Source organism: Pteropus vampyrus, unplaced genomic scaffold (assembly GCF_000151845.1).
Source record: "Pteropus vampyrus isolate Shadow unplaced genomic scaffold, Pvam_2.0 Scaffold59, whole genome shotgun sequence".
Taxonomy (NCBI): domain Eukaryota; kingdom Metazoa; phylum Chordata; class Mammalia; order Chiroptera; family Pteropodidae; genus Pteropus; species Pteropus vampyrus.
In genome coordinates, this window is record NW_011888840.1 from 3166668 (window position 1) to 3181857 (window position 15190).

The 15190-nt window shown below is 31.0% G+C and overlaps 1 protein-coding gene across 1 annotated transcript in view; it reads right to left on the minus strand.

Moving 5' to 3' along the window:
* TMEM65 (transmembrane protein 65) overlaps nt 1-15190 on the minus strand; it is a 48195-nt gene that overhangs the window by 4525 nt on the left and 28480 nt on the right. Inside the window, exons 2-6 of the mRNA XM_011360788.2 lie at nt 12889-12933; nt 9708-9775; nt 5528-5582; nt 4607-4649; nt 2653-2758 (exon numbers count right to left, since the gene is read on the minus strand). Of these exons, the coding sequence (XP_011359090.1) occupies nt 2653-2758; nt 4607-4649; nt 5528-5582; nt 9708-9775; nt 12889-12933 (317 nt within the window). The remainder of the gene's footprint in view (nt 1-2652; nt 2759-4606; nt 4650-5527; nt 5583-9707; nt 9776-12888; nt 12934-15190) is intronic.

Below are 15190 nucleotides of genomic sequence, written 5' to 3' on the forward strand. Positions count from 1 at the left end.
GGAATCCTTGCTTAAGTATCTATGATGAACACTTACTATGTACTATAAAATTCAACTGTGACTGCATTTCTTTTGATCACAGTAACTTAAATATGAAAATAAGCTACAAAAAGGGTCTAGAACAAATGATAAAGTTCAAAGCAAACAGGAAGTTTTTATCAAATTGCTATAAAAATATTAAAAAATGCTCAAGTAGAAAAACACTTTTTAAAAATTGTACATATATTTTAACATCAAAAGATGTTAAATATAGGCAAAAACCTGACCTAGATTCTTATTTTGACCTTGTAACATTTGCACTTATTTATGTACATTCACAGAGACTATATTCTACTTTAGATTCCTGACTTCCCATAGACATGAAATGATCACTGCTAATAGATTCCACTTCCTCTTCCCACCCAGAATGCCTGCTACGACCATCCATAGAAACCAAAGCTTTCCTCCCCCTCACTTTAGGAATGCCAGTCATTGAATTCCAACCCTGTTATCTCCATGGGGCATAAAGTCAACAGGGCAGGGAGGGAGGAAAGAAGTGTGATACCTTTCTCTGGCTCCCTGATACAGGACCTGAAACATATTTCCCATTGTAAAAATGGTTACTTACATATTATTATCAGATTTTATGATACGAGGCCCTATAGTTAACTACACTGAGGCTAACCAGAGAACTTGAGTACATCTGCAATATTGTTTTTCAAGAAAATATTTTCAGAGTTTCAAACAACCGAATTACAAATGAAGTTTTAAAATACAACTTATGTCAGTTAGAACCTACATGTGCACTGGCATACTTTCTATTAAAGGTAAATTTCCGAGTTAGCTTATGTCATAACTAGAAGGTGGATGATTAACTTCAATTACTTCATGCTATTTATAACCAAATGTTATGTTACAGAATAGATTTGATCGTAATATAAAACAAACAATCAACAAATAAGGAATAGAATGCATATGCCTTGGGGTTATTTAGCAAAACACACATACACACACACACATACACACTGGTTTAGTAATTGAGGTGCTTTTGTTATACAAAAGGGGAAATGGACCTGCGTATAATATTGAGAGAAAACAAAATTATCAATTGCGTGAGAAGAAGAGACCCCAGGAAAATAATCTTCTCTTGATACCAACAATAGTGCTAACACATTAAACCAAATTGCTAGAATGTTAGAATATCCTTATTCCTCAACAACTCTGGCTGATATCAGCTAGCTAGTCTCACTTCAATTTACCTGGAATATGGATACATATACATGTAATTTTACACAGCAACAGATAGGTGCAAGGTGGAAGCTGAGAGTCTGCATTTCTAACAGGTTCCCAGGTAATACCGATTCTCCTGGTCTGGCAACACACTTTGAGAACCACTGCCCTATACAACAATCTTTTCCCATGGTTTTAACTATCATCAACCTTTCCAGTGAGGCCTGCAGTGACCCTCTATTTAATACTGCAGTCTGTCTCTATCCTAGCACTCCCAACCTCTTTTACCCTGCATGGCTTTCTTTTTTTCTTTAATTCCTATAACACTTGCAAACTTCTAATATACTAAATATTTCATTTGTCAGATTTTTTAAGTGTTTCTTTCCCCCATGCTAGAAAGTAAGATCCACTAGAAAAAATGATCTTGTTTTGTTAACCAATATAATAAAAACTCCTAGATCTGTACCTTGCATATAGTAGGCAAACAATAAATATTTGTTAAATGAATGAATGATAACACCTATCATCTCTAATTCAGACCTCTCTAACTCTCCACCTTTAATCCAAATGCCTACTAGGTGTCACCACATGAATGTTCTACTAGCAGCTCAAATTCAATGTGCCCAAGACAGAACTTACTCTCTTCTCTTACGAACTTGTTCTTCCTCCTTTTCTTCTTGACTTAATTGGTGGCATCGCAATCTATCTAGTTTCCTTTCTATTTAAAATTCACTAGCACTCCATCACCTAGGTATGTGGTTCAAGTTCTTTAGCGTAATTTATGCCTAGATAGAAAAATGTGTTCCTGTCTGATCCACTCATGTTTCTCCAACTCAGTTTTCTACTGCTATTTCTATTCATAACTACTATATATTATATCCCAGCAATTCCTAATTTCCTGTATTTCTCTGAACACGCACTGTTTTTATCATGCCTTTCTACTTGCTAGTTAATATACTTGGAATTCTCTTGTTCACCTAGTAAATGCCTCATCAATAATAAAAAAAAAATCAGCTTAGATCTAACAATTGCCAAGAAGTCTCCCCACCAAACAAAATATTTTCCTAAATATTTCTCTTGTGCTATTGCTATATCTAGTGCATTATTCTATTATTGCATGCCATGTTAAATTATAATTTCTTTAAATGTCTGGTTCTCTACAAAACGGTCCACAAAAAGAACTATAGTTTATTATTCAGTTTATGTCTAGTACATAACTGATACTCCTCAAGATTAACTGAAGCATATAAAGAATTTTTTAAAAATCAAGTATACCTACAAAAAATGAGTCAATAAAAATTTACTCTTCCTGTGAAAACTGCCAAGGCTTGAACAATTTTCATTAAAAACTCCACTCAGATCAAATTTCTCAAGGGACTGAACTATACGGTGTCTTAGTCTGGCTATCTGAATTCATTATCGTAAACCATATAAAGTACTTACCAAATGTGTACTAACACGTGTTTGCCACATGTCAACTTGCTTTGGTGTGAGATCAGGAATTGACAGGCCTAGCCTGGAAGCCAAAGCTTCAACGTAGCCTGCAAGTCTTTAAAAATATATGAGGACAGAACATAAGTTTTTAAAGAGACATACAAATGTCCTCAGATAGTAAAAAAATAATTAATGCAAAGAGAAATAAGATAATTTTACACCTGTAATTGGCACCCTAGAAATGGTATAAACATTTTTTACAACTTTCATTTTTTTATTGTGTACAAATAAATCCAGTTTAAAACTATTTTCACATTAATATATTCAATAGATAAATTAATTGATTTAAGAAAAATTATTCTCTATCATTACTTTAAAAAGATCAAATCAAGTATTTAAAATTTTTTGCAACATTTATAATAATTTATGCACTTATTCTAAATTCAAAGTAAAGAACTTTAACATATGATATAAATAATAACTGTCATTAGAAAGCAAAAATTTCCAAAATGCATTAGATTGGTATAATAAGAAAAACAGCCCAGAATTTTCAGGGCAATCTCAGGTATTTATCAATTCTAAGTCAACAATATTTATTGGATATAACCTCTGTTTATGAGCTGTAAGAAAGAAAAAAAATTGCCAACTAAACTATATATACCATCATTTAGAAGATGGATCCCAATGTCAGATATGTTGTCTAAAAAAACTGTATATCTGAGAATTGATAAAATGTGGTATTTGCTACTTAATGATATTTTTTAAAGGAAGAGAAGAAATAGTTCTTAAATATAAACACTCCCAACAAAATCTTTATCTCTAATCAAAAATAATTTTTATGATGCAATCTAAAACTAAATGGCCTTAAAATCTATTAGATCATTTGGTTCTGTTAAATACAGAAAGCTATCACAGTAGCTATAGCATTAACTTTACGGTTGGAAACTGGGAATTGGAATGTTTGAGAGGTGATATCGTTACAGATTTATGCCAGGAATTCCAGGAATATAAAATTTCTGCCTTGGCCCAGAAACAAAGAAACTTTGTTTTTAGCAATAGCTTTGGCCCCAACTCCAGTGCAAAAGTCTAATACATAGGATTAGATTACTTACAAAGCTGCCTTTGCCTAGACTATAGGGCTAAGTAGACTTCTAGTAGACCCAAATACAAATCTCGAAACTTACCACTCCAATGAACCAAGGAAGGAGGAAAGAGAACCAAAGACTGAGCAAGAGAGAGTATGTTTACCACAATGCCAGCTTGGTCTAATTTATACTCTCCTCGCTTCCCCAGGCTCAGGAAGCAGCCTAAGCCATCTGCTGCTTGGAGAAAATGTAAAAATAGAAAGAGAGAAAACGGGCCTTTTCTAAGTAGACATCCTCAGTTTGTTTCATCATTCCTGCTACATGGAGTAAAAAGAGCAAAAACTGGCCCCCAAAAAACATGTATGCTTTGGCCATATACTCCCTTTGAAAGTTCTTCTCTCTAGAAAACATGCCCAGTCAGTATCCTCACATTTGAACTGTATCTCTTATCTCTGGGCTTAGTGGGAGGGCAGGGTAGAGAAATAAAAAGGGGTTCTTACTTTTAATCCTGTCTCATCCTTGGAAATGTCTATAAGATACATATAAATATTGAACGCTGCTTACATTATGGTAGTTTCAGAAAAAATGTTTGCCTCTATCAGAATCCCTTGAGAAGATTATTAAACACAAATGTCAGGGCCCAGTCCTCAAAAACACTAATTCTACACGACTGGGGTACAACCCAGGCATCTATATTTGAGGCACAGCAAAGATTTAGTACTACTAACTTAGAAATACAAAATTTTTAAATTTAGTTCTAAAACACACACACACAAATAAATGTCCCTTTTTAAAAGGCTTCTCAGTTAAAAGAAAATAGATAAGAGAAAGAGTAAGTAAGCATATACATGCACAAATGAATAAATGAATGGACCTACCCAAGTCCAGCTAAATCTGAAACAAGATTTCCCAAAGCAGCAGCTAAAAAAGTAAAAAACAGACAAGTGAATTATTATATAGAATTCAGAAAAATCATTATAATACATCACTATGTAATCAATAAAGCACTGGTCTGTTAGAATTACCACATTGCTCAAATTACAATTATATCTAAAGTAACTCATTGGATAGCTCTGAATCTCAAGATTTCAAAATAGAACACAATTCTCTTGAGATTATACTATTCTACCTCCATCAAATAGTAGGGTTTTTCTGTTATGGCATCCAGGTTCCATTTTGGTGTCAATTTTAAAACACCTCTACAGTATTTTGTAGCTGTAATTTTCAGATAATATTTGTTTAAGGGAATTTGGATATTTGGAAGATAAAAAGTAAAAAGCCATATGTAGAGCTCTGAAATTTAAGAAAATCAAGGAGAAGAAACGTCTCTTTCATTGATTTCATGTGTTCCAGATAATAAACACTACACAGAACCATTCTCAAATTTCAACATTATGAAGAAAAGAGTGTTAACTGAGGGGAAAGAAGGAGATAGAACCAAATTAGGTTTTCTGTGTTGTATTTCCTTCTCTGATTGTTCTACCCAACTTGAAAATAAATAATTTAATAAATAAAAGGGGCAGAAAGGTTTTAGGGTAACACTGAATTAAGAGAAAAACTTTTTAAACAGTATAGATTAGATAGTCAGTATAGATTAGATTACGGTTATCAATTAACTAACATAAAGTACCTAGAATTTCTCAGAAAAAAAAGTACGACATACACAAAATTAAGAATTAGAGGAAAAGGATATAGGAGATAGACAATGAGCAAACTCATTCAAATTATCCTCTTCTAAACTTAACCTACTGAAATGTCTTATATAGAAACAATGGAATAATATCACTATTATTAAATACCTGCCATAGTTGAAATTCCCAAAATAATTCCAATAGACATCTCAATATGGGTTCCCTGAAAAATGATTACAAAGAACTTAATCCTAAAAATTAAAGCTGAAGTGACTTTAAAAGAATAGCAGAACATTAATAAAAACATAAAATAGTTAAATCAACATGTTTTACAGCAAAATTATATACACAAAATATGCAGAAATATCAATATTTTATTAATTAAAATTAGGCTTTCATAAAAATAAAAAATATCAACACACACAGCAGTACAAGTCATCATTAAGAAGCTAGAATCTGTATTTTCCTATCACAAAGAAAGATACTTCAAAGCTTTTTGAACACAAAGATGACCAATTCATCTAAATTTTAAATTCTGAATGATATATCTATGCTACTGTTATTTAGTCTATGAAAGATTAAAAGGACTAAATCAGTTTCTAGGGACCCAAAAGCTCAGACTTCAAAAATTATCTTATGACACTTAGTTCTTTAGCCATGAAATAGTGAGACCATATGATTCATTTATAAGTGACAGCAGCATTTAGTACAATAGATCTACAACAAAAATGAAGCTTTGTTGTATTTTCACAGAACTTATTTATTGAGATAACTTAAGATTTTCTATATCTATCTCATTCCTCTGAAGAAAAGAGGGGCTCGTATTTTTAATTCTACTTTAAAGAGAAGGAACTAAAATGAAGAAGATTCAACTATTCTAATGCTAGAATAAAGAAGAAATTCTAGAATCTATTGTGCTGCCATAAATGGACTTAATTTTCAAAAGCTCTCTTAAATACTGCTGCTTGGAAATTCTTAAAATCTCAATGATATTTGTGAGGAAAAAAAGCAAGAATGCTCTCTCTGGAATGTAGAAATACTGCATTACTCAATTATTTACAAAAGTGAAGAGAAGCTGAGTTAAATTTTCAACTTTCTTTCCCCTAAGGCTTTTGGTTCCATTCCTTTAAAATACAGTTCTTATATAGTCCAAACAGCCTGATACACAAAAGTCTCCCAGGCACTTAAAATTATAAGGTTGTAAAGGTACTCAAAGAAAGAGATTTCTGAAGAATGAAAGAAAAGAACAGGCACAAAGAATAAGATGTGTATCTGTAAATATGGATGCAAAAACAAACAAACAAACAACAAAAAAAAACTCCTGGAGCTTTAACATAGAAGAGAAGTGTTTGACAGTTACAGTGTTTAAAAAATAAAAAACAGCATCTTTAACAGGAATGAATCGTTAGGAATGACCCAAGAAGAATCTGCTTGCAATGTATGTATTTAAAAAGTATTTAAGTGCTTAATCATTTGATTAAATGTAAGGAACCTGAAAGTCCTTCTAATAGCATACAAAGCCTCAAATAAAATCAAAGTCAATGTGAAGGCAATGGACTATCCTCTCCTTTACTTTTTTCCAATTACGTCAAATTTCATGTTAACAGGTTAGAAATTATAAACAAATCTAATACTAGTTGTCTTAAAGTTATACCTGGTTCATTGTCTTAATACAATTAATCTATTCTAGAATTCTAATAAATTCTATCCTAACTAATAAGAACAATAACCCAAAATCACCCTCGGTTACAAAAAGCAATCTCAATAACAAAAACATAATAAAAAACTATGAAACTAAAAACTTAGTATGAACAGCAGCCAACAAAAAATCTATTACAAGAAGTTATACGAATTTGTTTTTATGACTATAACTCGGGCAGCAGCGGCCCAGAGAGTACACCTAACAAGAAAGAGGAAAACATCAAAAATGTCTATGGCATGACAGAAAAAAAGAAGCAAATATCTTAACTAACTATATCTCAAAAGACATAGCTGTCCCACAACGTTAGGAAGCTATCAGTGTTTTTCTAAAAAGGTGAAAAAATTTCTTATTATACTAATGATCTCTTGTTTCCCTTTTGATAGGTTCTTTAATTATATCGTTTATGTATTTCAGTCTCAGCAGTCTATTACAAAGCCTCTTTGGAAAATTTCACTGTCCCTGAATTAGTCTGCAATTATCACAGGATAATATTTTTGTCACACTTATCACTCTTAATCAGGTATTGAGCCAGTGGTTTAAATATTTACTTTAGCATTATATAAATAACAACCTGGTGATAAGTCCCTGAAACTGGATTTCAATGTAAACTAGAAAAATAATCTAGTAATAAACAAATATTACTAAATTGGAGTCAACCATATGGGGCCTGCAAACACAGTCCAGTCTCAGTTATACTGAGACACAGGCCTAAGTAGCACAAAATAGTGAACAATATTACAATAATTTGACTCTAGAATGTGGGTGTTTTGTTTTGTTTGGGTTGGTAGCTCTATTTAGATATTTGTTTCAAAAAAAAAATAAGACCAGACTGTGAAGGTCTTATTCAAGATCTAAAAAGCTACCCAATTTCTCTATTCTGATCTCTCTTCAAAATCTACCTGAGTCTCTCTTTATGCAAAATATATCATCTCAACACTTCCCTGTAGCAAGAATGGTCTTTCAGCATTTGAATTATCTAATATCTGCTCTACTGAGGTGGGGAAAAAAAAAAAAAAGATTATTAGGATGGTAGTATGGGAGGTACTAGCTGTCAATAGAGAGAATCTAAAATGTTGAGTGAACTGTATAAAATCGAAAGAAATATTTGCCACAGAGAGACTTTAATTCAGACAATCTATTCAAAAACACAGCAAGTCTTAACTACAAGTTATAAGTTCATCATAATGGGTTTTTCATTACAACTAGATTTGATTTACATTAACTATTTAAATAATCTAACCAATTCAGATTTTAGCAATTTCAGAAAAGGCAGTGTAGTTCTAAATGGTTGAATAACTTTCTCACATTCGCAGATATATAAATTGGCCACTTTGATTTTTTTAAATTTAATTATTTTTATTTTTCAGTTATAGTTTACATTCAATACTATGCCAATTTGATTCCTATATACAAATGAGAAAAATGTTGAAATCAGTCAAAACACTAGCATTTTGAAATCATATTTCAGAGGCTTTTTCCCTACTACTCTAAGGAATTTTCCAGTGAATGCCTGTCACCTTCCAGTTATCTGCATGCTAGAGTATTATCTGTGAATTTACCCTGTAAGTTTCCTCAACCAGATGAATGGCCAGGCTTTTTGGATACCTGTTCCCATCAATCTGGACATAAAGTAAGACTATACAGCAAAAAATCCCAAAACACTCTTGAATGAACAAATGTTAGATAATCTTTAAGCAAATTTTATAATCTATACAATATAAATTATCCTTTTATCCCTATTTGAAACCAAATATTTGATTTATGTTCACCTGTAGTACATGTGACCTCCAAAACACACACACACACACACACACACACACACAATTTGCATCTCTCATATGTATTTTCCTCACATTCAATAATCCTAAAATTATTCCATTTTATAAAGCGGTTTCCTACAAAATCACTAGAATTTATAGAATTTTTAAAAAGTTGTAAAGTCAGTGAAGAGAAATGGATAGAGCACTGGGCAGGTTCAGAATACCTGCATTTTAATCATGGGCTTACTTATGACTTTAGAATCTAGACCCAATACTGGTATCCATTAACAAAAGGTGTCACATGACGGTAAAAAGGTAAATCAGCCATCCCTGAAGCTAAACGACACTTTTAAGGAACACCTTTACAGTAAAATGACCACAGCAAAGGAGAATTTTTTTTAACACTACAATGGAACAAAGACAGAAGGGGTATATATTCAGTGTTCCAAACTGAAATTTAAAATATCTTCAGGTTAACTGGATTGACTATATTGAAACATCCTTTAAAACATTTTTGTATGGAAAACTGAATAAGGAACTAATCAAATAACATGTGTGATGTGAACTGCTGAATTAAATAATTCGTAATGTGAATTAAATAACATCAGAAAATTTTATATACTTTTTTCTTTAATAAGAATCTTGAAACTAGAACAGTATACTATAGACTCAATAAATGTTTATTACTGATAATGCTTTACCAAAAGTTTTAATGATTAATATATGTGATGTCTTAAAATTAGTTATAATCTAACATAAAATATAGTAAAAAATAGCTTCATTATATTAATAATTTTATAGTTATAATATGCAATAATCAGGAAAATATAAACCATATAAATTTCTTTATTAACTCAAAATAGAAGGGGTGAGAGAGAGAACTTACTGCAACAATCATAATTGCATTATCCAAAAAGCCAAACCCTATGAAAGGTATCGCATTGTGGATGAATACTGAAAAACATCAAAAACAGAAAATATATTTTAAGATTTCTATTATTTTAAAACGACAAAAACAGACCATATGATCAAAATCTCTCTTAAGTAGAGTTGATAAGCTTTGGAATTTGCTTTCCATTCCCCATAGCCAAAAGATTCTGCTCCTGCTATAAGTTTAGCTTCTTGATAGAAGCTATACTGAGAAATAAAATAAAATAAAATAAAAACACATAACACATAAAAACAATTGTGTTAGGCTTTTGTGTTTTCTTACTGGCAACACACATATACATATGAATTACATACAATTAATGGCAGAACAAATAAATAAATACATATGAACACCATGTTTTACCTGTTTAATTGCTATTGACATCAATCTGTTTCTCTTATACCTAAAAACTGATATCATAAAATTGATTTCCACATTAGAAATAATAAGAAATTCCTTGAATTAAATTTCAGGAAAGCTCTTTGGTCACTTTTACTCACTAAACAATTTTTTAAACAAACATTAGAAAAATGTGATTATCTCATTCATATTGGACATCTATGTGTAAAGTCTCCCCCACCACACAATGCATCAGTATCCCTGAATACTTTCACAAATTATAAACAATATTTTATTTAAATAAAAATGTAATTTGGCCTATTCTTACCAAAGGCATACCTTACCTCATCTACCTAGTATATAATATAATCTGAATAACCTGAGATAATAGAAATGTAACTAGGAAGAACTAATACCTATATATTTTTATACATTTAGCCTCCCTTTTTTCACATTTGCATCTTCAGCACATTGCAGAATGCCTAGTGCATAGTAGATGCTCAATAAATATTAGTTAATTAAGTTGAGGACCACTAACCTGAAAAGGAAGAGAATTCCAGACTGAGAGAACTGAAGGCAGACTGTGAAACAGATTAAAAGCTGGGGATAGTTAAAAGACTTTATTCCAATTAATCTATAAATTTCCAATGTATAGTCAACATCAGTTCAACTGAGGACTCTTTTTAGATAAACATCAAAACTCTGAGTTTTATATCATATCCAAAAAATAGTCCCTTAAATCAACTGGTTATATGTGTTCAGTTTCAGTAACTTTAGAGTCTTTTTTAAATCTAGTTAGGTCCACACAAAGTATAATTAAAATATAAGCCAGAAGTTAAGAAAGTTTGATATTACTACAAATTGAGTTCTGTACCAACCAGGAAAGGCTAATAAACAGTCTAAAAAACCCCACCAGAAAAAAAAAAAAAACACACAAAACAAAAGCACTTCTACCCACAAGCACTATCGAAGACTAAGATTAGGGAAAATAGTAGATATCCTAGGTCATTTCAGATTTCTTTTTGTTATCAAGTAAGAATATTCTAGATAAAAAGCAGCATCTTTTCAATTATAAAGAATATTATTTTAAATGCAGTTGAGTATGTTAAAAATCAAATAGAACATAATGAAATGGGATTTTTCAATTAAATAGCCTAGTTTTGGTTCTTTGACTTTTTGCCTAAGTCTAGTAATCTACTAGACATAAAAATTTTATAATAAGTAGCTTCCAAAACATATATATAATTCCAATTTCCAAAAACATAGCACGAATTTGATAGGTCAAAAGAGTATAATGAAATTTTAAAAATTTACTAAAAAAAAAAACCCCAAACATTTACAGTGAAGAAAAAACTACTTAAATTTATCTCTGGAGAGAGGTCCCACAAATCATCTTCTCAATCGTCTTTGAAATGTAATACGGCAAAGTAACTATGAAACCTTTGAGATTACTTAACATTTGGGGGTTACTCTGACAGCATCTCTAAAACTGGCCAGTTATAAATATCTTAAATTAGGTGTTAAGGCTATTAAAATAAGATTAGACCAGTTGCTAACCTAGTAAAAACCTGGTTAGTAAAACCAACGCACGTTGCTATAATAACCACTTTGAACTATAAAATATATCATGTTTTTATGCCTAGACCTAAATAAATGTATATCATATTTTTATGTCTAGACCTAAATAAATGTGTCCTATAAGTAAAAAAAAAAAAATATATTGTTAACCCAAAGGAAAAAAATATAATTTTCAAAAAATTAAATTAACATGTACTGGATACTCCACTGGCGCTTGAGACTTGGTTACCAGCCCTCAAGAAGTCTGGGTATGATAACACAGCCATATAAATAGTTAATTTCAATATGACCAAAAAAATGATAATAGTATTATACAGTGCTATGGATATTGACTGTATGAATCAATCTAGGCTAGGAGAATCAGGAAAGATTACCTAAAGAAGAGAAGTCTTAACAAATTCTTAAACTATTTTGATATTTGGGAAAAGTTACTTATTTCTAACATAAATTATATTCTACCTTTGAGAGAAAAAAGAATTATTAAATAGGTTTAAAAAAAAATTATGTTTGCTCTCCAGTATGTAATGATCTTCCAATTTGTAATTTCTTCAATTTCCTTTGGGAAATAATATTCTGTACCTCAGTAATTGTTAGCAAATCACATCTAATATTTAGCTCTAACTGACAGCCTACTCAAATTCACTTTACTGTTAAATAATTCTTCTTCAACTGTCTTTATAAGATCCCAAACTGTTTGACATACTTCAGCGTTGGCCTTTGAATATTTACTCCTATCATAATAAAGAAAGCATACCAGAAGCATCCTAAGATTCTTCTTCCTCGTGGTTTTAAATCAACTTTACTTTCTTCATTATTACAAACAGAAAGCCTGGGGTATTTTCTCCACCACAGAACAGTTCCACCTAGCCTTGAGCCTAGAAATTCTAGTTTGACAATTGCCTAACTTAAATCCAAACTGAATTAAATATATCCTTTTTCCTAAGAATTAAGCAAAATTCTACCATAAGTATAATTCTACTTGTAGACGGTAAAATATTTAAACGATAATGCATATGGTCAATAATATTAGAAATTTGGTAATATTGTGATATGTGTTAAACCAAGCTTATTAACTGTTTGCTTCAGCATAATAAATAGGATAATCCACTCTATCTGGAAAAGTTTAATTCACTGACTCTTTTATACTATCAATGAATGATACAGTTATTTTACATCCAAACGATAGACACACAATATTTAACAATTATAGAACCATTACCATATCTCAGCTGTCCTGGGGTGGGTGGTCGAGCTTCCAATTTTTCTAAAGGGGAAAAAAAGGGTGTAGAGCAAGAATTAGTTACTATAGCATGATTTCTTTTTTATTACAATGAAGAAAACACCAGCAGATTTACAAAGTGAGAAAACATTAGAGTTTATTCATAAATTAACTTTAGGTTAATAGACCCAAATTATCCATACAGAAAATATTACTTGGTATGGATTAAATTACAAGGCTATAAAACAAAAATGAGTAAATCATTTGCTTTTTTTTTGTTTTTAAGTCCTTATTTCTATATAATGAACCTGTTTACATTAATTACAGTAAAAAGAAAACACTGCAAAAATACAGCTACCCTTCTTTAAGACAGCAACCCTACATGACTTAAGAAATATACATACAAATGAATATTAATAACATGAAAAATAATATTCAAAGAGACCTAGGTGTCTTTCAAAAATAGGAAAACTATTATTAAATGTATTACACCAATGACTTCACTGGATTGTGTTCTGTTCCTTAAATAATCTTTTGATAACATACTAAATATTTTTAGTTTTGAAACCTACACTACTGAATAATATAGAATATTTTACACAATAAAATGACCTAAAAAAGCAGGGTGTTATTCAACAAGTAACAATATACTATTTATAATATGTCATAATAAACACACAAAGTTTTCCCAAATATATATTGAATATCTTCAAGTGCTATCATTAAATCTACAAATTAACAATTACTACAAAAAATGCAATCTACCTAATCCCATAACAATAACTCTTGCACCATTTGTGCAAGTACAGGAGTAAGCTATGGTAAATGGCTAAGAATCCTACCTTCTTCATCATCACTCAATCCACAGAAATAATGATAACCTATAGGGAAGAACTCACACCACAGACTATTCTACTCTAAAGATTTAGACAACCAGATTTTTCAAGGCAACACATTACAGACAATGTACATTTTCTAAAACATTTGTTTATAACCTATGATAACATAAGAACTTAAGAATTTAGTTTAAAAAAAGTAAAGAGCAAATAAATCTCTACTGATAAGCTATATGAAAAAGGAGTATTGATCATATTTGTGAATGCTATTTTACTAAAAAAGCATATAGAACCATAATGGCTTTACCATAAGAAATACACTAAAACCTAGAGTTTAATCAATTTTCATATTATTCAGAAAGTTGTAAGAATGCAAGTTTAAGTTTCGTTCTTCCTTTTTGAAGAAATGTTAAGAAATGAAGATATACTAATGTTTGTAGAATTTTACATCTGATTAAAATATGTTCTCCATTCTTTGACTAGCACTATTATCTCAAAATTTACTTTGAAAGCATGCAAATAGTTTTCCAGATTTTTAACAAGGAGTATAGGATACTACTGTAGTCCAGAGAGTTTTCTGGTGAAGTAAAAATGCAAAAGCAGTTACATACCAGAACCATCTGCTAGCGGGATTACTCACTATCACTACGGTTCTAACACTGTGAGGAGACGTCCTTGTCAACTGACTGAACATCTCGAAATACCTAAAAATTCAACAAGCAGGACTTTCCCGATAGAATGAGAGTATACAGAGTCCTTGGTTTTACTTCAAATTCCCTACATATTGAGCAAAACATTTAAAATATTTTACAAGTCCTAAGAATAAGTGCTAGGCAAATGTATAATATGTAGCAGTAAAGAGAAAAAAAATCATATAATACATACAGTATCCTAAGCTTTCGTTCCAACTACACATAAGGACTAAGAAATTAAAGGTAATAAAAAAATGTTTTTCCAAAAAAGAGAGAAAGATAAAGAAATATAAAGGAAAGGAGAGAGACCAGGGAAGAAAACCACTGGCATAGAGACGAAGGTAAAATCAAAGCACAGATCTGTCTCCTGCTTCACAGAGAACCTAAGGAGGAACAAGAGGAAACATGAAAGGAACATTTCCTAGAAGTGGAAATTTTATTGAAAGGCACCCATCAAAAATTTTCTAAATTATAAGTTGATAGTTTTGAGGACTCTGACACTGTAAGTTATCTTCTTTACTATATTAACTGAATCAAAACAAAATATATATCAGAAGTAAAAAACATTAGATGTACAATACACAACAGAACTCAATCTCGGACATAAGCCCAAGGCTTCAGCAATATATGCAGGTTTTAAAATGTAACGGCTGCTAATATGACCTCCCTAAAAAACAGTCACAATAAACCCCAGCAATTTTATTTCCCTATAAATATATCTTAACCTTAAGACTTTTCTTTTGACATAGGTAAACTACCTATACTTACACTGGA